This window comes from Hyla sarda, chromosome 1 (genome assembly GCF_029499605.1).
Source record: "Hyla sarda isolate aHylSar1 chromosome 1, aHylSar1.hap1, whole genome shotgun sequence".
Classification (NCBI taxonomy): Eukaryota; Metazoa; Chordata; class Amphibia; order Anura; family Hylidae; genus Hyla; species Hyla sarda.
Genome location: NC_079189.1, coordinates 245,847,246 through 245,875,155, shown reverse-complemented (window position 1 = coordinate 245,875,155; position 27,910 = coordinate 245,847,246). Strand labels below are relative to the sequence as shown.

General features: G+C 43.4%; 1 protein-coding gene across 4 annotated transcripts in view; it reads left to right on the top strand.

The window, feature by feature from the left end:
* The window catches only part of LOC130304895 (leukemia inhibitory factor receptor-like), a 137,330-nt gene that overhangs the window by 37,137 nt on the left and 72,283 nt on the right, over positions 1–27,910 (top strand). For all 4 annotated transcript variants that reach the window (XR_008854637.1, XM_056551963.1, XM_056551962.1 and 1 more), the window contains exons 3-5: positions 3,333–3,505; positions 15,134–15,279; positions 19,153–19,219. Coding sequence is in view for 3 of the 4 variants with exons in the window: in XM_056551963.1 (XP_056407938.1) it covers positions 3,333–3,505; positions 15,134–15,279; positions 19,153–19,219 (386 nt within the window). In the remaining variant the exon portion in view is untranslated. The remainder of the gene's footprint in view (positions 1–3,332; positions 3,506–15,133; positions 15,280–19,152; positions 19,220–27,910) is intronic.

The following is a 27,910-nucleotide window of genomic DNA, read 5'->3' as shown; positions in this document are numbered from 1 at the left end:
GTAGGCAGCAGGTTCCCCACATTAGATAGTAGCAGGTTCCCCACATTAGGTAGTAGCAGGTTCCCCACATTAGGTAGTAACAGTTTCTCCACATTAGGTAGAAGCAGGTTCCCCACATTAGGTAGTAGCAGGTTCCCCACATTAGGTAGTAGCAGGTTCCCCACATTAGGTAGTAGCAAGTTCCCCACATTAGGTAGTAGCAGGTTCCCCACATTAGGTAGTAGCAGTTTCCCCACATTAGATAGTAGCAGGTTCCCCACATTAGGTAGAAGCAGGTTCCCCACATTAGGTAGGCAGCAGCTTCCCCACATTAGGTAGTAGCATGTTCCCCACATTAGGTAGTAGCATGTTCCTCACATTAGGTAGTAGCAGGTTCCCCACATTAGGTAGTAGCAGGTTCCCCAAATTAGGTAGAAGCAGGTTCCCCACATTAGGTGGTAGCAGGTTCCCCACATTAGGTGGTAGCAGGTTCCCCACATTAGGTAGAAGCAGGTTCCCCACATTAGGTGGTAGCAGGTTCCCCACATTAGGTAGAAGCAGGTTCCCCACATTAGGTTGAAGCAGGTTCCCCACATTAGGTAGTAGAAGGTTCCCCACATTAGGTAGTAGCATGTTCCCCCACATTAGGTAGTAGCAGGTTCCCCACATTAGGTAGTAGCAGGTTCCCCACATTAGGTAGTAGCAAGTTCCCCACATTAGGTAGTAGCAGGTTCCCCACATTAGGTAGTAGCAGTTTCCCCACATTAGATAGTAGCAGGTTCCCCACATTAGGTAGAAGCAGGTTCCCCACATTAGGTAGGCAGCAGCTTCCCCACATTAGGTAGTAGCATGTTCCCCACATTAGGTAGTAGCATGTTCCTCACATTAGGTAGTAGCAGGTTCCCCACATTAGGTAGTAGCAGGTTCCCCACATTAGGTGGTAGCAGGTTCCCCACATTATGTGGTAGCAGGTTCCCCACATTAGGTAGTAGCAGGTTCCCCACATTAGGTGGTAGCAGGTTCCCCACATTAGGTAGAAGCAGGTTCCCCACATTAGGTAGAAGTAGGTTCCCCACATTAGGTAGTAGCATGTTCCCCACATTAGGTAGTAGCAGGTTCCCCACATTAGGTAGAAGCAGGTTCCCCACATTAGGTAGCAGCAGGTTCCCCATATTAGGTAGTAGCATGTTCCCCACATTAGGTTGTAGCAGGTTCCCCACATTAGGTAGTAGCATGTTCCCCACATTAGGTAGCATTGTCGTTTCCCCCCCTCTCGACTTACACACACACACTCTCACACACACAGACAGACACCCACGCATGCACACACACACAAACACACACACATGCACACACACACACACACACACACTTACCTGTCCTGCGCTTCTCCTCTCCGGTGGCGGACGAGTGACGTCACTGAAGTCCTCCTGTGCGGGTTTGCGGAGGAACTTCACATGCGCGACGTCCCTCATCAAACTCTGGCTGCCGGCCAACCGGAGACGCGGAGGAGGAGGGCGGGGTAAGTGAAGCCTTCTGGCATTTAGCGCTGCTTGCCCGAAGCAGGGCTACATGCCTGAAGAAGTTACCTGCCCGGCGCCCGGAACTGCATGTCCCGGGCGTCGGGCAGTACAGATTACATATACCTGGTGCGGGCCACAAACTTTCGTTCCGTGGGCCGCAAATGGCCCGCAGGCCTGGAGTTTGAGACCCCTGATTTAAACCATCTACATGTTTTATGCATGTGTACAGTGACTCTGCGTCTGCTGTGACTAGGAGCATATCCTCCTCCAAAAAGATCCCCTCGAGCCTCCCAAGCACATCCGTAGTATCCTTAACATAGGAAGGTAATGTTTCCACCAACGATTTTAAAGATATATCAACATATTTGCCTACTGCATCACATACTCCACCTATCCCTGACACTATCAGGCGGCTAGGAGGGTCGATAGGGTCTTTGTGCACCTTTGGAATCAAATAGAAAGTTGGAATCTGCAGGTACAAATTAATCTTTTTTTTATTTATATATATATATATATATATATATATATATATATATATATATATATATATAAACGCCCTTCTCAAATGCCTGCTCCAAAATCAGATTTAAAGGGGCATTCCAGGATTTTTTTTTTATTTGACTATGCTACAGGGGCTGTAAAGTTAGTGTAGTTCATAATATAGTGTCTGTACCTGTGTGTGACGGTTTTCTCACAATTCTTCTGTGATTTTAACCCCAATATTTATTTTTAACAGCATACAAAATGACTGTTTTTCCCAGCAATCTGTGGAGAGAGCAATCTGCAACTAATGCAACAGCTGGAGGCACCCTGATTGAATACCAAAGGTCTTTGAATGGATGCAGCTCATTTAGGTTTCATTGGTTGGGGTGGCTGGAGGGAGGAAATGGAATTATGGGATTTGTAGTCAAAACAAGAAAAGTCAAACAGGAAATACTAGTTCACAAAAAGCTAGCCACAGTGTTAAGGTAATCTCACAACATAGCCAATTAGCCCCAAGACAAGCGCAGATCCTTCCTAAGCATGTCCATTTCTGTCTGCCAGGTACGTACTAAAATCACATTATGGTGGAGAACCCCTTTAATTCTCTTTGGTATATCTCTACTGGATTATGTGTCAATTTTATGTAGGTGTCTTTATCTTTAAGTTGGCGGAAGGCCTCCTCGTATGATATCTTTGGCCAGATTACTGTGTCCCCCCCCTTATCTGCTTGTTTGATTACTACATGATCCCAGTTTTGAATCTCCTGGAGTGCCCTTCTTTGTTTCTACTGTCATTAGACCTTTTAGTTAAAATCTTTTTAAACTCCTCTGTTACTAGTTTGGTGAAAACATCAATTGCTGTGCATAGGGACAGTTGGGGAAACACTTTAGATTTAGGTAGAACTGCCTTTACTGAAGGAGGTCTTCCAAATTTTGCAATGTTTCTCTCTCGGTTGTATTAAGTGTGAAAAGGAAAGCATTGCAAAATTTGGAAGACTTCCTGGAAGAACAGTAACCAGATAACTATGGCATGGACGTGCACCATCAGCATTGACAATAGTGCAGCTGCACGTAATTCTGCCGAAAGAATGAACATGTTCAATCTTTCGGCAGACTAATTTCAGCGGCAGAAAATTTCACAATGTGAATGGTTCTGCCAAAGGTCCATTCATTACTATTTTATACAGCAAAATTCCATGCACGGAAATTCCATAGTGTGAACATAACTTAATACATCTCACCCCTAGACACTATATTATCACTGTAATTCACTTTCCCTGCCATTGCTTTTCATATTATGACTATTTGCTGATATTGCATTTTATTTTACATGTCTTCTCTTATTCAGCCTCCATAGAGACGAAACGGAATGTTCATATTTCAATACAGGAAATCTAACTTACATCAGTTTGAGTAATGAAGTTGTACACATGAGGGAGAACATTTCTATAGAAGTTATAGCAGAAGAAAAAGGTCATAACTACACATCTAAACAAATTACACTTATTTTAGATAAAGCAGGTGAGTACCACCTTTTCTCTGCATTTTCTATGAACATGAAACTTCGGTGCATTGAGTAGAGAACCTCATTAAGTTTCATTTGATGAAAGTTTATTTTTGGAGTCCTTTATATTGAAAAGGGAAGCAGAATGTGGAACCAGCAACAGGAACAGAAGAAGTGCAGGCATGGAGATTGTGCAGCAATTGTTATTTGCCTATCCTCATACACTATTTATAATACTGGTATTTATGTGGCAGAGCATTTATTGCTCCACGCCCCACCGAACTATGACATTACATTGCATGTAAAAATAAATGTATAAAATGTGCACTCCCCTAATGGATCTATAAATAAAGAATACAGTAATTGACAATAGAAAGCTGTTTGTGAAATTAATAATTTTCCTTTTATAGTCCAAAAAATTATAAATATGAGCATATTTGGTATCCTCATACACATGAAGATCAGCACAATAACATTTTAGTATTTTTTAAGGTAAACAGTAAAAAGTATAGAAAAAAAACATAAAATAACTATGGCATAAATTTGGTATGCGAAATACCAACTTTTAAAGGGGTACTCCTGCTCTAAGATATTTTATCCCCTATCCAAAGGATAGGGGATAAGATGCCTAATCGGGGGGTCCAGCTGCTGGGGACCCCCGCAATCTTTCATGCAGCACCCCTCGATCATCAACCTCCTGAGCGAACATCACTCCGGGTCTGATGAATCACGATCACGGGGCCAGAGTATCTTGATGTCACAGCTCTGCCCCCATGTGATGGCACGCTCTGCCCCCTCAAAGCAAACCTATGGGAAGGGGGAATGACAGTGTGGATAGGGGATAAGAAGTCTTAGGGCCGGAGTATCCCTTTAAGTACTATGATGTACAAAAGCTTATCTTAAAGAAATCAAGGCTAATAAAAATCATGACTCCCCATACTACCCAGAACATAATCCTGTGGCATCATTATTTTTGTCCATCCTGAAGCACAGGCTGGAACAAAGTCTGGGAAGTGAGGGTGAGACAAGCACTCCTCTGTGCTAACTCCTGTTCTGTTTATCAGACTACAGCATGAAAACAGGAAGGAGCATGGGTACAGAGCACAGCACAGCAGACTAAGGGAGGAGATTAATGTATGTTGGGTGAGGACGGGCTCAGTGCTTGCCTGGGACATGCCTCTTCCGGAGCAGTGCATGTCAAAAGGAGTGAGCAGCAGAATGGAGAATTTACAAATGCTAGACACATAAAAAGACATGTAAAGAATCTGTATGACCTAGTGAGTAACATTTTTTAATAGATACCTGGTACATTGTCATAATGCCACTTACCCCTTTATGCACATAGGAACCTTGGTGTAATTTTGTATCAAAGTGTAAATTGTTCATAAAAAAAATGAACAGTTAATATATATGGCTAAAAGTGGGACCCAAACCATATAAAAATGTAGGTTCAACATAAGAGTCCATGCCACTTATACATGTGTCTACATACCTACAGCTTCACAAAGTCCCAATTCTGGGCAGATGAAAAATCTGTTTTTAAACTAGAAAATGTTAAAAAGTAAAAAAGTAAAATACAATGATAACGCACCTTGAATAGTAAGTGTACCCCTAGACCACATTTTTGAAAAAGCAGACAACCCAATGATTTCAGTTTTTTTGATCTGCTGGTGACTGTTATGTCTACTTTAACATGTGTAGTTTTGTTATATGTATGGTCACCTTATTCACATCTAGTTTTTACTGCATATTGGTAATATACACATCGAGTTTGACTACACAAAAGTTGTGCAATCCTACATCCCCCTGTGAATCCACAATGTTCATTTCACAAGGGGAAAAAAACCTTCAAAGTCAGAGTTTACTTTATTTCTTTTTTTAAAACATATTTTTATTGTGTATTTTAAGCAACTTTAACAACAGACAGAAAACAATTCAACAGACCCTCCCCCTCCTCTCCCAACATAGTCATGCCACAGGAACATTAATACAAAACTGGAACGAATATGAGCAATCGAGGGAAGGGAGGCCCATCCAGAACTACAACACATATAGACAACACCATGCACTCACACACATCCAAACCTACCCTAGGAGTTCCTAGATTCCCAGTAGGACATTCTATGACTGAGAGGGCCCCCCCGAACTGGAGGATCAGTAGAGACATCCAGCAACAACCATGGCCAAGACCTTGTCAAATTTTTTTCGGACATTTCCTACTAACATAGAGGGCATGATACAAAGGGACATATTTATTAACTAGGGCTAGAGGGCCAGAGGGGGTGAGGATACATCCTTCCAGGCCATCACTACAACTTATACGGAAACAGGCACAGAACAAAAAGCAGAGGACCAGAATGCGCCTGTAAGAGCCCGTCACCAACCCAGTAATAACCCCCAACAAACATACCTCTGGCATTAAAACAAAGGGGAATTCTAAGTTGTCTGACAAGAACGTCATAACCTCCCTCCAAAAGGGCACAACGCAGGAGCAAGTCCCCACCGCTTGTAAGAAGGTGCCCCTCTCACTCCCACACCTGAAACAGATCTCTGACCCCGAGACTCCCATCCGATGTAGCCTAACTGGCGTTAAGTATAAGCGGAGGATGAACCTGGACTGAATAAGCATATCCCGAGCACTAACTACCGTAGAGTAATATGTTTTGACAACCTCCCTCCACAAATCTTCTGAAAGACTGGGAACATCCTCAACCCACTTCAACTGTGCCACAGCAAACGGGTCCGGACCCACTGACTGCAGCAATGCATAACTCTGAGTAAGAGGCATCGCCAGGTTGGTGGTCCCCCAGGAACAGTTCCAATTCATTAAATACAGGGGTAACTTCCAGGGAACCAAACTGCGCAGAGACCGCATGTCACAACTGAAGATACCGGAAGTGGGCATCCTGAGGGACATTAAAACGCTCTCTAAACTCAGCAAATGAAGGGAAGACACTGTCCTCTCCAAACAGGTGCATGGCAAATCTGATTCCCTGCAAGCTCCAAAAGCCGGCTGCCTCCAATCCCATAGGTGCTCCAAATGTGGATTACCCCACAGGGGTGCTCTCGGAGAAATAACCGGCTGAGGGAAGCGCCGAGACACCACCGACGAGAACGCAGCCACCATCTTAACAGTGGTCGGTAAGAAGAGAGAGGGAACATACCTGTACAGCGTGTTAGTCAGTGTCTCATAGAAACCCAGGATAGCCCCCGCCAAAGCCGTGAAGGCATTGGAAAGGTCCAGGTCGATCCACCAGGTCGCGTACACCAGCTGTGAAGCTAGAAAATAATTATGCATATTAGGGGCAGCTAGTGCCCCCCCCCCCCCCCCCCCCCGCTGCTTAGGCACCTGGAGCAGAGCCTGTCCCAACCTAATTCTGCCAATAGAAGGATCTCAGAGCCCTGTTAAGTTTGGTAAAAAAGCCTTTGGGAGGAATAATAGGGGATAAGTGAAAGAGGTAGAGGAATTTGGGTGGAAAGATGATCTTAAAAATGTTAACCCTACCAGTTAATGACAAGGGCAAGGAGTCCCACGCTCGTAAGCGAGTAAGCGTATTATTGAGTAGAGGATCTAAATTAAGGGACATAAACTCAGAGTTGTTAGGGGACACCTCCACTCCCAGGTATTTAAAGTTGGACACTACCTGTAACCCATTAGGAAGTACAGAGGGCAGAACCGCAGCACGGGACAAGGACATTATTGATGATTTAGCCAAGTTAACCCGCAGACCCGAGACCTCCCCAAACCTCTCCAACAGACAAAATAAAGCATCCAGGGAGTCCCCAACATCAGCCAAGTACACTAAGGTATCGTCTGCTTACAAAGATATCTTCTCGGTCAGGGAACCCCTAGTGATCCCCTTAATCGAGTTCGAGTAGCAAATATAGCGCCACTCAACTGAATCAAAGGCCTTATAAACATCAAGGCTAACCACATAACCAGGGGATCCATTCTCTTCGGCTGCGGAAATGTTAAACTGGAGTATTTTCACATTAACATCAGTCGCCCTCCCAGGCATGAACCCAGTCTGGTCAGGGTGAACTACAGAGGAAATGACCCCCTGGAGCCTGTTCGCCAGGACTTTCGCTAGAATTTTGATATCCACATTGAGGAGGGAAATGGAGCGGTAAGAATCCGGCAGGGTCGGATCCTTACCACGCTTAAGTAATACTACAATCAGAGCCTCTCGCATAGAGTCAGGTAGGGCCCCAGACTCAAAGGCCACCGTATATAATTTAAGCAAAATGGGGATCGGTTTCTCCTCGTTCAGCCTGAACCAGTCCCCCACCAAGCTATCAAGTCCCGGAGTCTTTCCAGATGGTAACCCTGGACACCTCCTCAGGCGTCAGCGGCCCCTCCAAACCAGAGAACTGGAGCTGGATCAGTGGGACAAGGGGAAGGTCTGTCAAGAAGGACAGTATAGTCTCAGGGGCCTCCCCAGAGGAAGGGGAGTACAAGGAGCTATAGAAAGACCGGAATACCTCATTGATGACTGACAGGTCAGAGCTAAGGGACCCATCCCACGCGCGTATACTGGGTATGGAAGCCACAGGGCGGCTTTCCCTAGAGAGGTAGGCCAAAAGTTTACCATTCTTATCCCCAAATTCAAATATGGCTGCCTCCCTCGCTGCCAGTTTCAAATGAACCCGATCTTTCTGGATAATCAAAAGTGACCTCTGAGCCCTAGCCCACCCCCCTCTCAGCCTCCGGAGTAGGGTCCCTCACCTCCGCCGCTTCAAGAACTCATATTTCTGACTGCAGTGCCCGCTCCTGTGCACCCAATAAGGTCCTCTTGGCCGCTACCCCCACCATAAATGCTCCCCTAACCATGGCTTTGTAAGCATCCCATTGCAGGAGTCAGAGTGAGCAGTCTCCAAGGCAGACGAAATTTCTTACGCCTGAAGCCACCCGGGATGCATTCTCCACAACCATGAGGAGGGCCTAGGACCTAGGGACAGGGTAACTATTAAGGCAGAATGATCTGAGATCTCTCTACTAGTATAGCACACCTCACTAACTGCAGGCAGTAGGTCAGCCGAAGCAAAAGCGAGGTCGATGCGGGAGAAGGTTCGATGTACCGAGGAGTAATAAGAGAAGACAGAGTCCTCTGGGTACTTCCATCTCCAAAGGTCAGTAAGGCCCAACCCCAGCCACCAAGAAGCTAATGCAGAGGATCCAGGGTCCACAGCACTGGTGCGATCGAGCCGGGGGTCAGGAACCACATGGAAGTCTCCTATAAAAAGAACAGAGTCAGTAAGGAAGGAAGTCAGCTTATCCACAATCAAGTCCAAGAGGGTCACATGAAAGGAAGGAGGCACATTCAAGCAGACTAGATTAAAGCAGAAAGAAGATAACGCACAATGTGAAATCACATACCTACCAAAATCAAGGAAGCCGGTCCGAGACCCGCGGCAGCACAGACGCACACAGGACCCCTGACCAGCTCTACAGTACTACCAGAATCTACTTGGGCACTGTAAGTGGACCTGAGGAAGGCATGAATTCATGCCGAAACGCGTTGTCCCCGTTATACCAATAAAACATTTTATTGTCCTGTGCTGCTCGAGTCCTCTCTTCATGTTCTTGTTGTGCAGCGCCTCCGTTTTTTACGTTTTTTACGTCTCATCTGTCTACCATTACCATCGGCCCCCATTATTGGGGCCCGATACCGGTAGGAGCGCAGCAGCCAACTAAAAACCATTGATCCAGCCCGTGCTTACTGCCGTACCATTAAGTTCACCGCCTCACAAGGTGGGTATCTCACTGTGGTGTGGTGAAGGGCGCACATCAGCAGATACCTCTTATCAGGGAGCGCCCCCTGTGTTTTTTTTTATCCTTCTCCAAGCTCCATCTGAAGAAGCATCATCGTCCATAGCAGGAAGAAACACTCCAACTCCTGACTTATTGCGCTTGGATTTGCCCCTGGAACCTCCCATGGTGAGACACAGGCACCCACCGGACGAGTATGAGCAATGTAAGGCATCCACAGGGGGAAGCTCAGTCACAGATTCCAGAGCACCCTCTCCCTGTAAGATAGCAGAAAGTCCCACCACGAGGAAGGCAGCAGCAGAGGGGACACCCCTGAGGGCAGCAGAGCACTAGCAGACAGGAACACAGTCCAGCACAAAGGCAGTGAAAGGAGCACCAGCAGTGTCAGAGGCCCTATCCACAGCCCACCACAAGTCCCAGCAAGCAGTGAGGGGAGAAATAGATGCACAGACCCAGGGCCAGATGTAGAAGATAAATGGTTCAGATACTCACAGTCCCAATCAGAGGAGATGCAGCCCTCAGTCACCTCGTGTCACAAGCAGCCAGGAGAGGTGCAGGGCTCCCAGTTCCCTCTCCCTGCAGCACACAGAGCGGGTTTGCCTTGGCGACCAGGCCTGCGTCCGGCCCCACCCACAAAGGCCAGTAATGGCGGTCCTCCGTCTAGAAAACGCAGGGGCCTCCCGGGACTTAAGGAGCCACCGGGACCCCCCAGGGCTCCACACCGCAGCTCTGGACCTCACCGCTCCTCCACAGAGGCCGCCTGTGTCCCGGCACCATCGCCACTCACGCTCCTCAGCAGCCAGGCATCCATCACAGCAGGTCCCACCACCGGCTCCGGAGTGGACCACAAGCCGCACCGCTGGAGTCACCGCCGTCCCCGGAGTTAAGAGGCACCCTCCGGTAAGCTGTCCCGAGGGTCAGGGGGGGAATAAAAGCAGGATATGTCCCAGGGTAAGCGGGAGCTCGGCAGCAGCACATCTGCTCAGCTCCCCATGCAGGCCACATCCTCCGGTTTACTTTATTTCTAAGACATATCTGTACAAGTCAAATCCTTTGGGATGTTGCAGGAGTACAGCTCTTTGGAATGCACTTTTGGCTTTAGGAGAAAGAAGTATTTGGTCACTAGTCACTGTCCCACTTGAATGGTGCGTTTTATGCAGACGTTTGGTTTTGTGCAGGCCAGCTTTTCTCTACCTGATTTACTAGTGAATTCACATCGTACCCCACCATGTGCAATCAAGGTGAAACCATTGTTATATGGGGGGGGGGGGGGGCTACTACTATTTGGGGCATTATTACTGTGTGGGACCATAAAGATGGGGAGTTAAATTTAATTGTAGCAACCAGTGTCAGGCAGCTACTGCCAAGGAAAGTAAAATCATGGGGTGCAACAATAGGGGCATAGATGCCCATGACAAGGAAATAATTCTACCGCTGTACAAATCACTAGTCAGACCACACATGGAATACTGTGTACAGTACTGGGCACCAGTGTACAAGAAAGATATAGTGGAGCTGGAGAGGGTTCAAAGATGGGCAACCAGAGTAATACGGGGAATGGGAGGACTACAGTACTCAGAAAGATTATCAGAATTAGGGTTATCTATATATATATAAAACTCAATGTGTGTGTGTGTGTGTGTGTGTGTGTGTATGTTCCACAATCACGTCCAAATGGCTAATGATATTAACTTGAAACTTGGCACACATGTTACTTATATGTCAACAACACATAGGATTGGTAATTTAACCCTTACTCACCCCCATTTGCCAGGGCAAAGTTTTTGTTCAAAGTCCCATGCAAGTCTATGGGAAATATATGTTACTGCATAACTTCCAAATGGCTGGAGATATTTCGTTAATACTTGGTCACATGTTACTTATATGTCCACTTAAAATATAGGATAGTTAATTTAACCCTTAACTACCCCCATTTGTGAGGGTCGGGGTTTTTGTTTAAAGTCCCATGCAAATCAATGGGAAATGTATGTTCCCACATAACTTCCGTACGGCTGGAGATATTTCAATAACTGGTACACGTATTACGGGTCGGGATAGGAGGTCGAGATAGGAGGATGGGATGGTCGGGATAGGAGGTCAGGATATGAGGCAGAGATAGGCGGTCGAGTTAGGAGGTCGGGATAGAAGGAGTTGTTAGGAGGTCGGGATAGAAGGTCGGGGTATGAGGACGGGATATGGGGTTGGGATATGACAACAATATATGAGGATGCGATATGAAGTGAAAAGCTTCCTCTGTTCATTTTCCTCCCCATCAAGGATTAGGAAGGAAAAACCGGGAAACGCCGGGTGCTCAGCTAGTTTAGTTTATAAACTAAAGAAGGCTTAGGGGTAACCTAATAACTATGTATAAATATATCAGGAGACCGTACAGAGATACCCAGGACTGTATCTACTGTATAACAAGGGGGCATCCTCTACGTTTAGATGAAAGAAGGTTTCTACAACAGCACAGACGGGGGCTCTTAACTGTAAGAGCGGTGAGACTGTGGAACTCTCTTCCGGAGGAGGTGGTAATAGTAAACTCAGTAAAACGAGTACAACAAGGTCCTGGTTTCCTTTCTGGAGAGTAATACCATTACAGGTTATGGATACTAGATTTATAGGGACAGAACGTTAAACTAGGGATTTATTCTGACTGCCATATTTGGAGTCGGGAAGGAATCTCTACCTCTAGTATGAGGTTTTTTTTTTTTGCCTTCCTCTAGATTATCTCAGTAGGGACACAAAATTCGGGATAGGAGGATAGGTTGAACTTTATGGACTCTGGTCTTTTTTTCACCTTATGAACCATGTTACTATATTACTCATAAGTATATTCAATTTATTTCTTCTTATTTATATGTATTACATTTATCTAGTAATGTCTATGTGGTCTGGAAATCTTAAAAATAAACAGTTATATCAAAAGAATGTATAGTTCTTATAAATGGGATTTCCCCACTTCATCATTTCCTTTAAACTTTATGCATTCCAGTTCGATGATAAAAAGAAAGTATAATTCAGCATATTCAGGCTGAAGAAAAATGTAGTATTAGTCACAACAATACCAGGTCTACGGGGATGATGCCTCTGCTCATATTTAGCATAAAAGAGACACACATCAAAAACATTTTCCATTTAACACTTTTTTAATGAATGATGAATTTAGTTGCTCTAGTTTCCATGTGCTTTGGGGGAATTTCACGCAAGTATATTCTGCATCCGCATTACATTGCATTTTGCAGACCGTAATGTTAATCTATAGGGCTATTCACATGGGCTTATAACATAAAAATGCAACTTCGATCCGTTTTGCAAATAGAAAATCCTAATTTAAGTCTATGGAGAATGGATAAAATATGGATGGATTCTTCCATGTTCCATATTTTAACCATATATTATCAGTATTTCACCTCTATTGCAGTCATTTTTCAACTCTAGTTTAGTTTCCCACCTAGAAGAAAGCCCATTGGTATTTACTGTACAGAAATATACAGGGTGGGCCATTTATATGGATACACCTTAATAAAATGGGAATGGTTGGTGATATTAACTTCCTGTTTGTGGCACATTAGTATGTGAGGGGGGAAATTTTTCAAGATGGGTGGTGACCATGGCGGCCATTTTGAAGTCAGCCATTTTGAATCCAACTTTTGTTTTTTCAATAGGAAGAGGGTCATGTGACACATCAAACTTATTGGGAATTTCACAAGAAAAACAATGATGCGCTTGGTTTTAACATAACTTTATTCTTTCATGAGTTATTTACAAGTTTCTGACCACTTATAAAATGTGTTCAATGTGCTGCCCATTGTGTTGGATTGTCAATGCAACCCTCTTCTCCCGCTCTTCACACACTGATAGCAACACCGCAGGAGAAATGCTAGCACAGGCTTCCAGTATCCGTAGTTTCAGGTGCTGCAGAATGGGCAAAACAAAAATTGAAACAGGACCCACAGTTAACGCAGAAGATTTTGTTCAGTGATGAGGCAAACTTTTATGTGAATGGTGAAGTTAACAAACAAAACCACCGCTATTGGTCTGACACTAACCCACATTGGATAGATCCCTCCAAGACTGTTGGAACACAAAAATTGATGGTATGGTGTGGTATATGGGGTACAAAGATAGTGGGGCCATTCTTCATCAATGGAAACCTCAAGGCCACTGGATATGGGAAATTCCTACATGATGATGTGTTTCCCTCTTTATGCACTGAAGCTGGCACGTTCCCGGAGTTTTTCCAGCAAGATGGTGCACCACCACATATGGCTGTCAGGTCCGAGCATTCCTAGATGAACAGTTTCCTGGAAAGTGGATTGGTCGTCGTGGGCCAGTTGAATGGCCCCCAAGGTCTCCCGATCTGACCCCCTTAGACTTTTATCTTTGGGGTCATCTGAAGGCAATTGTCTATGCTGTGAAGATACGAGATGTGCAGCACGTGAAACTACGGATACTGGAAGCCTGTGCTAGCATTTCTCCTGCGGTGTTGCTATCAGTGTGTGAAGAGTGGGAGAAGAGGGTTGCATTGACAATCCAACACAATGGGCAGAACATTAAACACATTTTATAAGTGGTCAGAAACTTGTAAATAACTCATGAAAGAATAAAGTTACGTTAAAACCAAGCACATCATTGCTTTTCTTTTGAAATTCCCAATAAGTTTGATGTGTCACATGATCCTCTTCCCATTGAAAAAACAAAAGTTGGATTCAAAATGGCCAACTTCAAAATGGCCACCATGGTCACCACCCATATTGAAAAGTTTCCCTCCTCACATATACTAATGTGCCACAAACAGGAAGGTAATATCACCAACCATTCCCATTTTATTAAGGTGTATCCATATAAATGGCCCACCCTGTAGACGCAATACTAAAAGAATAATGATAACATACTGATAGCATTTAATCCGTAAAACCCCATTTTTGGATCCATATTATGAATGTATACTAAAATGATTGTGTGGCTTTAAGGCATGTTAGATTTGCAGGACTGTGAAGAAAAATTGTCTGTTAGCTGGGTAATAACAAACTGTCTGAAGTACCAGAAATATTCTCAGGCAAAAGGGGCACTTGTCCAAAAACTTTCACCACCTAGTACCCACCTGCCATTAAAGATAGCCCCAGTATCAAGAGATTATTAGGAAGCCTTTATCACAAAGGGTCAGAGCTCAGTTCTATTGTTATGGAGGTAAAAACTTTATCTGTCTGCACTCATCAAAGGAGTTATTCAGAATTTTAAATAATATGGTACTGGGACTGGGGAGGGGGTGTGAATTGGAGAAAAAAAAAAAAAAACAACAACAATATACTTACGCAGCCACAATCCCCCACAGTTCCTTTTCACATTTGTTTGGTCCCCTGTTCTTCTTCCTGTTTCTGTGACTAGCCCTCAGGACCTGCTGTCACTGCAACAAGCGGTCATCTCGGAAGCAGGAAGAAGAGGGAAGATTCAGGTGAATTGGAGCTGCATCAGACCAGTGAGGGACAGGAGCTAGGTAAGTATAGTTGTTTTCTTTTTCACCCTGCCACAACAACACCATATCAGTTTTTTAAGAAAACACTGGATAACCCTTTTGAAAGATATCAAGGGAAAGTGAGGATACCCCCATATACCTGACTTATTCGGCTGACCATGTTGACATCAGTGGTGTCTTGTAACAATTATCTTCTATTTATGTCTAATTGTTTGAAATCAAAACGTTGTGCATGACCAGCTCACATGTAATCTACTACTATGTATTGTTTTGGTGTAAACTCCAGAGGATTATTTTTAAATCTTATAGATAAATATTATAGACTTAATAATGTTAATATATTTGCCAGTCCCCTGTAGTTTTCAACTTTATTTTTCTTTTATTTCAATTCATTAGTAAAGTTGGACCCTCCTGACCACTGGAAAATCACTATTACTAGAAGGGGCAGTGAGATAACAGTTTCCTGGATAAGACCTGACATATTTTCAGCAACCTTAAATACTAAAAAGGAATTAAGATATAAGGAACATCTTGTGTATTTGGTAAGATGTATAATTTTACTTACTATTACTAATCAATACAATATATAGTTCATAGTGTTGTAAATGAAATGTATTTATAATGTAACCAAAATGTTTTTTTTAAACATAAATAAATTAAATGAAAACCAATGACATCAGTTGCTAAGTGTTTCTATGTACATGTGCACAGATGCAACAGGAGAATAAGTTGTCAGAGCAGACCTGAGTACTTCGCCCCTTACATTCAACTCCACTCATTGACAGTTTTTTCCCTACACTCAGTAAATAAGTAAGAACTCATTCAATGCATATCATGAATTTCATTGGACTAAATCAAAGTTGGAATTACTGCCTTTTTTTAAAACTGTTTGTGCCCTGACAACCACATTTCCATAATTTAATTTAGGGCATTAGTAGATTTTGATACCTATTTCACATCCATTTCTTTTTGTTATTTTACTTAGTGTGTGTGTGTGTGTGTGTGTGTGTGTGTGTGTGAACCCAGCCTTATACACACAGTGCTGTGATAAAGTATTTGCCCCCTCTAATATTTGTGGCACATTTGTCAAACTTGAAGTGTTTACTGTTATTAGAAACAACTTTTTCTTTATCTAATAGTTCCTTAAAACTTAACATTTTCCTTATATAATTTATAAAAAGTATGATTGCTGAAGATGTGAAAAAGTTTTTTTTTTTTTTTAAATGGCCACTATGGACTGTGTCTCTATAATTTTGCAAACATACCCTGGCATCCTAGTCATTTTGGTCCTAGCAACTAGAAATCTGGACCTGTTTGCTAAGAGGGGGCTGCTCTGCTACCTCCTTAGTGCAGTGTATTAGCCAGCTTTCACCAATGTAAGCTGAACCCCCTCTGAGATCCAGACAAGATCCAGACAGCTTGTATCCTTTTCGGAAGAGGAGCATTTTCATGCACATGGACAAGGAATACAAGATGCTAAATAATTTTTTATATACAAAAATATTTATCTTTGGTCATTTTATGAACATATTTATTGTATATGTGCATAAAAGAGGTTCCACATGGCTGCTTTGGGTTTATATAAAGCATGCACTTTAAGCACAAACCTTTGCAAATGTAAAAATGTTAATTTTTTTACACAAAATGGATGTATTTCTTGTGTACTTGTAACACATTAGGTTCCACATGACTGCTTTAAAGCTATATAAAGCATGCAATTTGGGCACAAAGCTTTGCAAATGTAAATATGTTTGTGCAGACCTCATGACTAGGGAGAGGTAGAGAGCAGGAAAGGAGGAAGTTTGTTATACTCCTGAAGAAATGTCCCCAGCCTCCAGGAGTATTGCCAGAAATGTGAGTGAGTAAAACATAGATCGAAAGTTATTTTACATATAAAAAACATGCACATTATTATGCAAACAGGTTTAGGGCACATTACTATGCTGACTTGAGAATTTATATAAATTTTCTTACTAATGACAGTAACGCCTTAAATGTTTCAGATCAGACAATTTTTTATATTACACAAGACAATATTAAAGTTAAAAGCAAATTCAGTTTTCAAGTGATGTCATCCAAACCTTCGTAGTCATAAGTGAAAAAGTAACTGCCTCCCCTTGTTTAATCATGAATTTTGTTAATTGTTTGGAAAGCTAAGTCGAATTTTACTAGCCACACCCAGACCAGATTACTGATCATTTAAATAGAACCTGTCTGACAAAGAAAAATAGGCCAAAAGGTCTCAAAACAGCAAGATATGATACAGCGGTCCAAAGAAATTCAGAAACAGATTACCAAAGTAATTGATATCTATCAGTCTATAAATGGTTACAAAACCATTTCTAAAGCTTTAGGACTCCAGTGAACAATGGAAAGATCCATTGTTGGCATATGGAGAAAATTTTGCACAGTGGTAAACCTTCCCAAGAGTGGTTGGCCTACCAAAAGTATCCCAAGAGCGCAGCAAAAACTTATTCAAAACGTATTAAGCGGTCACAAATAGACCAAGAATGACATTTAAAGAACTGCACTTGCCTCAGTTAAAGGGGTATTGCAGAATTTTTTTTATTAGACTATGCTACAGGAATTATGGGATTTGTGGTCAAAAAAAGAAAAATCAAACAGGAAATACCAGTTCACAAAAAGCTATCCATGGTATTAAGGTAATCTCACAACATTGCCATTTAGCTCCAAGACAAGTGCAGTATACTGTACTGGAGTGGCTCTCCCGTCCGTAGGATGGGAATCCCTGCTCTGTACATTGTTTAGTTGTACAGCCGCAGGTACAGCTTTGGCTGGGCAGGTGGTATATATTGAATATTGTATATCTCCTGCCCAGCAGGAAAAGAGTTAAAGGAGTAGTATACTGAAAAGTAACTTTATTCCATTGTGCCCAGGCTGCAAAAAAAAAAGAAAACAAACTTTAACTCACCTTCCTCCGCTTCCCTGTAGCACCGCTACAGCTGTTAGGTTTTCTTCCTTCTTCCATGTGCACGGATTGTCACACTGCGCTCAGTCTATAGACTGAGCCCAGTGTGACGATCCGTGCATACGGTAGAAGACAGGAGGACTGATCAGCTATAGCGGTGCTAAGGGAGGAAGGCGAGTTAAAGTTTGTTTTCTTTTTCTTTTCTTTTTTTTGCAGCCCGGGCACAATGGACTAAAGTTACTTTCCAGTAGACTACTACTTTAAAGTGTTACTGTAATTAAAAGCATGTTTTGGCAAATCGATCTGACATGTAAAAAGTTGTTGATTGCACTGGGTCTCAGTGAGTTAGTTATTAGACAAAAAGCGGGCAGCATTGGAGAGAAATGGATGGATCTCTCAGACATCACTCAAGGGGTGGGGCTATACTGCAGAGACAAGACTCAGCCATGTTACAGCAGAGACATGATGTGTCATCTCAGTAGAGAGGAAGGAGCCAGGGAGCTGTTAAGATAATACTGAAATGAGAATGAAAGATCTACACAACTTCCTACATAGTCATAGTGTAGCCTCAACCTAAGGCTGTTTTCTACCTGCACATGTTGGAAGGATTTCCCAAGGTATACTTAAGTCAGATGCCCCTCTATAGGCATGCAAAGGCATTTATTGCCCATAGGCTATGCTTAATTCTTAAAAAAAATGTAAACCACTCAGATGACACTCTTAAAGAGTACCAGATGTATTGCATACTTCATTCCTAATTCTGACAGTTTCAATAAATACCTTTTAACTAGTCATAACCGACTGGTAGTATTTGTGAAGCACATGGTATAGCCATTAGCAGGTCTGGGGATTCCTACAACCAGCTCCTGGTTGGTGCCTGCTACAGATCTTGTATTCCCTGCCCACTGCAAGGGGATAAAGGATAATATCGTGAGGAGCGACCATAGTGGATTTGTTTATGCCTACTATAGAGTTCCACCTATTACCTGCTTAACTCCAAACGGTCAGTGTACTGGGGGTTGGTTGAGATAGATCCCCAAATTATTGCACCAGGGAACAGCCCCTCTTTGTTTTTCCTAACTACTTTTACTTTGTGGGACTCAAAAGCGTGGTTTGAAATGGTTTTGAATACAGCTTGTTTTAAATATTTGGTTGATGATTGAAAGTGATTAACATTAAGAACTAAACCGTAACAAACAGTACTCTGTTTAATGAAGAAATGTTTAGGTTCAGACCTAACCAATTGCAAGAATGAGTAGTGACAGAATGCATGCTTAGCATTTCTCTCCATAATCTCTGTCTATGGGACCAAAATGGTTCCATAGACTTGCATTATATTACTGTCTTAGTTACGTGGTTTAAAGCCGACGTAAGGTGAACGTCTCTTGGCTCTATCTAGAGATCGGTTAGGGTCTGAACACTCATCTACGATGTGTCAAATTTTTTTTTATGACAATGCTGATTATCAATATAATTGCTTTTCTAGGATCCTTTACCCTGCAAAACAAGTAATTCAGCCACTTGCTCTGATGATGACATACCCACTTGCAGAGGTAGCTTTTATTACTGTTTGTTTAGGGGGGAAATGAAAAAATACAGCATTTTACCTTGGATTTCTTTTTTTTTTTTTTTTTTACAGTTTTAATAAAAATTACGACATTTATGCTGTGGGTTGTTACAACTGCTTTGGTACCAGATATGTATTTCTCTGTTTATAGGAAAGTATATAAAAAAAAAACAATTAAATAAAGTTTTTTGGGAGGGGCATTGTTAAACTTTATTAAAATTATCTTTACTTTTTTGTTTCCCTAGGGAGCTTAGATCAGTATTTACTTTTATAATGCTTTAAAATACATAGGGGGAGATTCATCAAAACCTGTCCAGAGGAAAAGCCCATAGCCCATAGCAACCAATCAGATCACTTCTTTAATTTTGCAGAGGCCTTGTTAAAAAGGAAAGCAGCAATCTGACGCAACTTTTCCTTTGGACAGGTTTTGATAAATCCCCCCCCCCCCCCCCATAGTATCTTAAAGTGTTACTGCATTTCAGTGTCACAGTCCCCATGCACCCTAGACTAAAGTCCGTCACACCCACTGCCTTCAGTGAGTTTGACAGATTTTTGTACTTTTGTGCTTTGTGAGCCACAATCAACTCAAACAGAGGAAGGAAGGTTTCACCATCATCACGGACAGAGATTCTTTATTGTAAGAGCAGTGAGACGATGGAACTCTCTGCCACATGTGTAGTGAGGTCTGACAAGATAAACAAGTTCAAAGGGGGGCCTGGATGGGGTCGGGAAGGAATTTTCCCTCTGTCTTGGGGCAATTGGCATCAGCATCATGTTTGTTTGTTTTTTTTTACCTTCCTCTGGATTAACACATTAGGTTTTTAGGTTCAACTCAATGGACTCTTGTCTTTTTTCAACCTTACAAACCGTGTTACTATGTTACTATTGGGTAGATCTATATTAACCCCTTAAGGACACAGCCCCTTATGACCTTAAGGACCAGATCATTTTTTGCATATTTTGCACATTTTTTGGAGACTGAATTTTGCTGAAATGGTTTTTGGGGGGCATGTCGCATTTAGGAAACATGGCATACTATTTTGAAAACTACACCCCTCAAGGAACGTAACAAGGGGTCCAGTAAGCCTTAACACCCCACAGGTGTTTGACAACTTTTTTTTAAAGTCAGATGTGTAAATGTAATTTTTTCTCCCTAGAGTGCAGCTTTTTTTCCCAAATTTACCATTTTTGCAAAGGGTAATGGGAGAAAATGCCCCCCAAAATTTGTGACCCCATTTCTTCGGAATATGGAAGTACCCCATGTGAGGACATAAAATGCTCTGCGGGTGAACTACAATGCTCAGAAGAGAAGGAGCCACATTTGGCTTTTGGAAGCAAATTTTTTGGGGGGCATGTCGCATTTAGGAAACCCCTATGGTGCCAAAACAGAAAAAAACCCACATGGCAAACTATTTTGGAAACTACACCTCTCAAGGAACGTAACAAGGGGTACAGTGAGCCTTACCACCCCACAGGTGGTTGACGACTTTTTGTTAAAGTCGGATGTGTAAATGAAATTTTTTTTAATTAAAATGCAGTTTTTTCCCCAAAATTTTACATTTTTACAAGGGATAATAGAAGAAAAAGCCTCACAAAATTTGTAACCCAATTTATTCTGAGTATGGAAATACCCCATATGTGGATGTAAAGTGCTCTGCGGGTGCACTACAATGCTCAGAAGAGAAGGAGCGCTATTGTGCTTTTGAAGAGAGAATTTGTTTGGAATGGAAGTCAGGGGCATTTACAAAGCCCCCATGGTGCCAGAACATGGAACCCCTCCACATTGAATAAGTGGTGCAGTGAGCATTTACACCCCACTGGGGTTTAACAGATCCTTCCAACAGTAAGCTGTACAAATGAAAAATTACATTTTTCTTTTTCACGAACCACTGTTCCAAGAATCTTTCAGACACCAGTGGGGCATAAATGCTCACTGAACCTCTAATTACATTACGTGAGGGGTGTAGTTTCCAAAATGGGGTCACATGTGGGGGGGGGTGCATTGTTCTGGCACCATGGGGGCTTTGTAAACACACTCGGCCTTCAATTCCGGACAAATTTTCTCTCCAAAAGCCCAATGGCACTCCTTCTCTTCTGAACATTGTAGTGCACCCGCAGAGCACTTTACATCCACATATGGGGTATTCCCTTACTCAGAAGAAATGGGGTTACTAATTTTGGGGGGCTTTTTTTTCCTATTTTCCCTTGTGAAAATCAAAAATTTTGGGTAACACTAGCATTTTTGTAAAAATTTTTCATTTTCCCATCACCTGTGGGGTGTTAAGGCTCACTCTACCCATTGTTACATTCCGTGAGGGGTATAGTTTCCAAAATGGGGTCACATGTGGGTATTCATTGTTTTGCATTTATGTCAGAACCATTGTAAAATCAGCCACCCCTGTGCAAATCACCAATTTAAGCCTCAAATGTACATGGTGCGCTCTCACTTCTTGGCCTTGTTGTGTGTCCGCAGAGCATTTTACGCCCACATATGGGGTGTTTCTGTACTCAAGAGAAATTGTGTTACAAATTTTGAGGGTCTTTTTTTTCCTTTGACCTTTTGTGAAAATGAAAAGTATGGGGCAACACCAGCATGTTGGTGTAAAAATGTTTTTGTTTTTTATACTAACAGGCTGGTGTAGATCCCAACTTTTCCTTTTCATATGGGGTAAAAGGAGAAAAAGCCCCCAAAATTTGTAACGCAATGGCTCCCGAGTATGGAAATACCCCATATGTGGCCCTAAACTATTTCCCTGAAATATGACAGGGCTCCGAAGTGAGAGAGCACCATGCGCATTTGAGGCCTAAATTAGGGATTGCCTCCGCTACCAAAAATATTCTACGCCAGTAATTCCCCAACAGGGTGCCTCCAGCTGTTGCTAAACTCCCATCATGCCTGGACAGTCAGTGGCTGCTGGAAGTTGTTGTTTTGCAGCAGCTGGGCTGGGGGCTCCGTTTTGGAAACACTGCCATACGAGACATTTCTAATTTTATTGGGGGGGGGGGAGACAGCGTAAGGGGGTGTATATGTAGTGTTTTACCCTTTATTTTGTGTAGTGTAGTATTTTTGGGGTACATTTGCACTGGTAGGGGTTTACGGTGAGTTTCCCGCTAGGAGTTTGAGCTGTGGCGGAAAATGTGCCGCAGCTCAAACTTGAAGCAGGAAACTCACTGTAAACCCTCGCCCCTATGAATGTACCCTGTATATGCACATGTGGGGGGGGGGCAAACCTCGTGCTGTTTCAAAACTACAACTCCCTCCATGCACTGACAGACTGTGCATGCTGGGAGTTGTACTTTTGCAACAGCTGGAGGCACACTGGTTGGAAAACATTGAGGTTCTGTTACCTAACTCAGTATTTTCAAACCAGAAGCCTCCAGCTCTTGCAAAACTACAACTCCCAGCATGTACTGATCACCAAAGGGCATGCTGGGAGATGTAGTTATGCAACAGCTGGAGGCACACAACTACATCTCCCAGCATGCTGAGACAGCCGTTTGCTGTTTGTGCATGCTGGGAGTTGTAGATTGTACCTCCCATCTGGAGAATCACGGTTTAGAAACAACCACACAGTGATCTCCAAAATGTGGCCCTTCACATGGTGCAGAACTACAAATTCCAGCATGCCCAGACAGCCAACTGCTGTGTGGGCATGATGGGAGTTGTAGTTTTGCAAGATCTTGAGGGCCACAGTTTAGAGCCCAATGCACAGTGTTCTACAAACTGTACTACTCTAAATCTTGCAAAACTACTAATCCCAGCATGCCCAAACAGCAAACGGCTGTCTCAGCATGCTGGGAGTTGTAGTTTTGCTAAATCTGGAGGTCTACAGCTTAGAGACCACTGTAAACTGTGGCCCTTCAGATGTTGCTAGGCAACAAGTCACCCATCAGTTGAAGGAACGCCGCAGCCTCCGCACACAGAGGATCGCCACAGAAAGCAGTATTGCCACTGCAGAGAGGAGGATGGCCTCTGGTAAGGGACCTCCGGTGCCGGTCCCAGCACAGTTCTGGGAACCAAACTTTAACTCCCCTCCCACGATCTGCTATTGGTCGGTCGCTTCTGACCGACCAATAGCAGGGATAGTAGGGGTGGCACCCCTGCCACTTCACTCCTATCTCTTCAGGGGGATCGGGGGTGTCCCGGTCTGGGAACCAGGGAATACCTGTATGCCCTGTGTCCTTAAGTGGTTAAACTGAATCTGTAAGCTGCAATCTTCGCTTCAAACTGCTGACATTGCTAGATAGCTGTTAAGGCAATGAGACACACAATACCTTTTAAATAATCTATATGTACAGTCATGGCCGTAAATGTTGGAACCCCTAAAATTGTTTGAGAAAATGAAGTATTTCTCACAGAAAAGGATTGTAGTAATACATGTTTTGCTATACACATGTTTATTCCCTTTGTGTGTATTGGAACTAAACCAAAAAATGGGGGGGTGGGGGGGGGAAGCAAATTGGACATAATGTCACACCAAACTCCATAAATGGGCTGGACAAAATTATTGGCACCCTTTCAAAATTGTACTAATGTAACATCGAACAGTTAACAGTTTGAACAACTTTATTGGTTTATGATTGATGCCCAAATGTGTTGCTAAAAGCTTTGGCATCAAGTCTGTATTGCACTCTTCATCTTCTTATGAAGTGTCGCTGTGAAAAGATAAACAACTGTGCAGAAGTCATTAAAAAGTTAAAAGCTACAACACGTCTATCCCCTAATAAACAGAGAACCGTATAAAATGAATTCTTCCCAATATCTAAATAGGTTAGGGTACCTTTAAGTCAGGTAAATAGGGTCTTCTTAACCTTGTGAACATGCAAAGCACAAATCATTTTATCTCTATTTACCGTATATACTCGAGTATAAGCCGAATTTTTCAGCACGATTTTTCGTGCTGAAAACACCCCCCTCGGCTTATACTCGGCCTTCGACATCATCCAGACACCCCACCCCCTTTAGTTTTGTACTCACCTCCGCTCGGACCATCCGGTGGGGAGGGATAGTCGTTCCGGGCTGTCCATCTTCACCTGGGGTGCCTCTTCTCCGCGCTTCGGGCCCGGCCCCGGAATAGTCACATTGCCTTGACGATGACGCACAGGGACGTTCATTAGCAACGTCCCTGTGCGTCGTCGTCAAGGCAACACCCCTATTCCGCTTGAAGCGCGGAGAAGAGGCCCCCCCCCCCCCCCCCGGTGAAGATGGACAGCCCGGAACGACTATCCCTCCCCACCGGACGGTCCTGCAGCACAGATGGCCCGGACCAGGGCACCCTAACGTCCCACCGAGCGGAGGTGAGTACAAAACTAAAGGGGGTGAGAGGGTGGGGGGGCTGGATGATGTCGAAGGCCGCAGTGGTCTTCAACCTGCGGACCTCCAGATGTTTCAAAACTACAACTCCCAGCAAGCCCGGACAGCCGATAGCTGCCCGGGCTTGCTGGGAGTTGTAGTTTTGAAACATCTGGAGGTCCGCAGGTTCAAGACCACTGTATCAGACATTGACAAGCGGTGATGATGAAGGGGGGGGGGGGCTGATGACATGATGTGATGATGAAGGGGGGGGGCTGATGACATGCGGTGATGATGAAAGGGGGTGTGGATGATGACAAGGGGGTAATGAAGGGGGGTGGGGATGATGACAAAGGGATGATGAAGGGGGGGGGTCTGGGATGATGACAAGGGGATGATGAAGGGGGGGTGTGGGAGGATAACAAGGGGATGATGAAGGGGGGTGGGATGATGACAAGGGGATGATGAAGGGGGGGTGTGGGATGATGACAAGGGGATGATGAAGGGGGGGTGTGGGATGATGACAAGGGGATGATGAAGGGGGGGCGGGATGATGACAAGGGGATGATGAGGGGGGGGTGGGATGATGACAAGGGGATGATGAAGGGGGGGTGTGGGATGATGACAAGGGGATGATGAAGGGGGGGTGGGATGATGACAAGGGGATGATAAAGGGGGGTGTGGGATGATGACAGGCGGTGATGATGAAGGGGGGATGATGACAGGGTGATGATGATGAGGGTGTTAATGACGGGGGTCTGGATGATGACAGGGGGGGGATGATGTATTTCCCACCCTAGGCTTATAGTCGAGTCAATAACTTTTCCTGGGATTTTGGGGTGAAATTAGGGGCCTCAGCTTATACTCGAGTATACTGTATACGGTAATCCTTTTTTTCCAAATTTTCAGAGTATAGAAAAACACATTAATAAACATAAAATGTGAAAAAGATGTGCATAATTTAAAGAATTCCAGGCAGTAAATCTATAAATATTTGGCCATTGTGTCCACTTATGTTGTCACAAACAAGGTATTACTTTAGGCAAAATAATAAATGTCTTTAATTGATTATAAAGAACAACAACATATCCACATAGCCCTGTTCTCAGATTGTGTGGTATCAAAACGTAGCTCCATTCACTATAGGGGAAATGAGCTGCAATACCAGACACATACAGATGACAAGAGTAGCACTGCTTCAGGAAGAAAGTAGATATGTTGCATTATATGCATACAAAAGTTATAATTATCTATATAGCCCAGATTCTGGCACATCATCTAAAAACTTTTTCATCTTTGAATGTATAAAGTGCATACCTGTCCATTAAACAACTACATTGACTTGGTCTGAAATGGAGGAGGTGCTCAACCCCAAGTGCAGTTGTGCACCTACGCTAGGGTGGAGGTCCTGCACTTATGGTCCGTTGCTATGGGCGATCCCCAGCATAATGTGCATACAATGGAGGATGCCTGCAGACGGTCACAAGTACCACAATGACATCCTACACCAGATAAATGTGTGGATGTTTAACACTAATAATTTTACAAAAGAACAGGAATATAGGTGCACTACTGTGGTAGATGTAAACAATGACATTAGCTAACCCTCAAAACTGATGTAAAATTGAGACATTAGCCAGTATGTCCTTATATGAAGGACATACCAGAGCCCACACACCAACGCCAAGGTTTCTCAAGTGGTACGGGACCTAACACTAACCTACCTGTGCCAGATAAGCAAAACCAGGAACCAAATTACAGCAGCATTAGGTCCGACTGGTAGACTGCTCCCCGGTTAACCCCAATGAAATGCCAGGAAAAATACAGCAAGATAAGGCAAACTCCCCAGTACAGGTCTAACCCAGGAAGAAGTACAGGTCATCTGTCTAACCCAGGAAGAAGTACAGTGCCGCTGACATAAAATTTAAATAGACAAATCACCAGGTCCAGATGGCATTCACCCCCGTGTTCTAAAGGAATTAAGTAATGTAATAGACAAACCCCAATTTTTTATATTCAAGGACTCTATAGTGACAGGGTCTGTTCCCCAGGACTGGCGAATAGCAAATATGGTGCCAGTATTTAAAAAGGGGTTAAAAGGTGAACCCAGTAATTATAAGCCTGTATGTAAATTGTTGAGAGATGCTATTTTGGAGTATCTTGATAAAAATAAATGTATGACTCCATATCAGCATGGCTTTATGAGGGAACGGTCCTGTCAAATAACCTGATTTTATGAGGAGGTGAGCTCCAGACTGGATCAGGGGGAATTGCTGGATGTCGTATATCTTGATTTTTCGAAAGCATTTCATACGGTGCCACATAAAAGGTCAGTGTATAAAATGAGAAGGACTGAGCTGGGGGAAAATGTGTGTAAGTGGGTAAGTAACTGGCTCAGTGATAGGAAACAGGGGGTGGTTATTAATGGTACTTATTCTGATTGGGTGACTGTTACTATTTCATCAAAACCAGTGTAGAGGAAGAGTGGTGGAGTTGCCCATAGTAACCAATCAGATTGCTTCTTTCATTTTTGAAAAGCTTTCTGAAAAATGAAGGAAGCAATCTGATTGGTTGCTATGGGCAACTTAGAAACGTAAAGTTAAACCACAACACTGTAACACTCTAACACTCTGCCCCACCTTGGGACTCGAACTAGTGGTGGTCTCCCATTCTACAGTGCTGCTGAGACACTCCTGTTTATCTTACTGTTTTACATGCTGTGAGAACCCCATAGACCACAATGGGCCTATTAATTTCAATGGACAAAAAATCACAGAGTTAATGCACTAGTCAAAGTTCACCATACCATTAAAGAAGGGAGGGCTCATTATTCGCGAATATGCGCATATGGGCATACATTTTCGCATATGCGAAAAAAGCGAATATAACAAATATGCGAATTTCGCAAATATATGACGAATATTCATCCATATATTCGCGAAATATCGTGAATTCGAATATGGCCTATGCCGCTACTCTCTAGTTACTAAGTGGCCCTTCTACTAGCCCAAGGAGACCAGTATGATGGTGAATTGCAGAATCCACAGGAACACAGAGAGGTATATTACACTCTACATTACATTATACTTAGGCTTATGTTCACATAAGAGAGTTCCGTTCACTGATTCCGTTAACAGTAATAAAGGGAAAATCACTGGCATCTAACAGAACCCTGAGGGGCTCCATTCAAAGTGAATGGGACCTATTGGGTTCTGTTAATGTCTGACAGCAAAACCTTCATCCCAGTCCCCTTCTCAGCTGATTTAACGGAGCTCCACAACGCTGATGTGAACATCGCCTTACCCATTAAAGCGCAACTGTCATGAACTTTTACTGCAATAACCTGCACACAGCATGTGTACTGTGTGCAGGTGGTTTGTATAA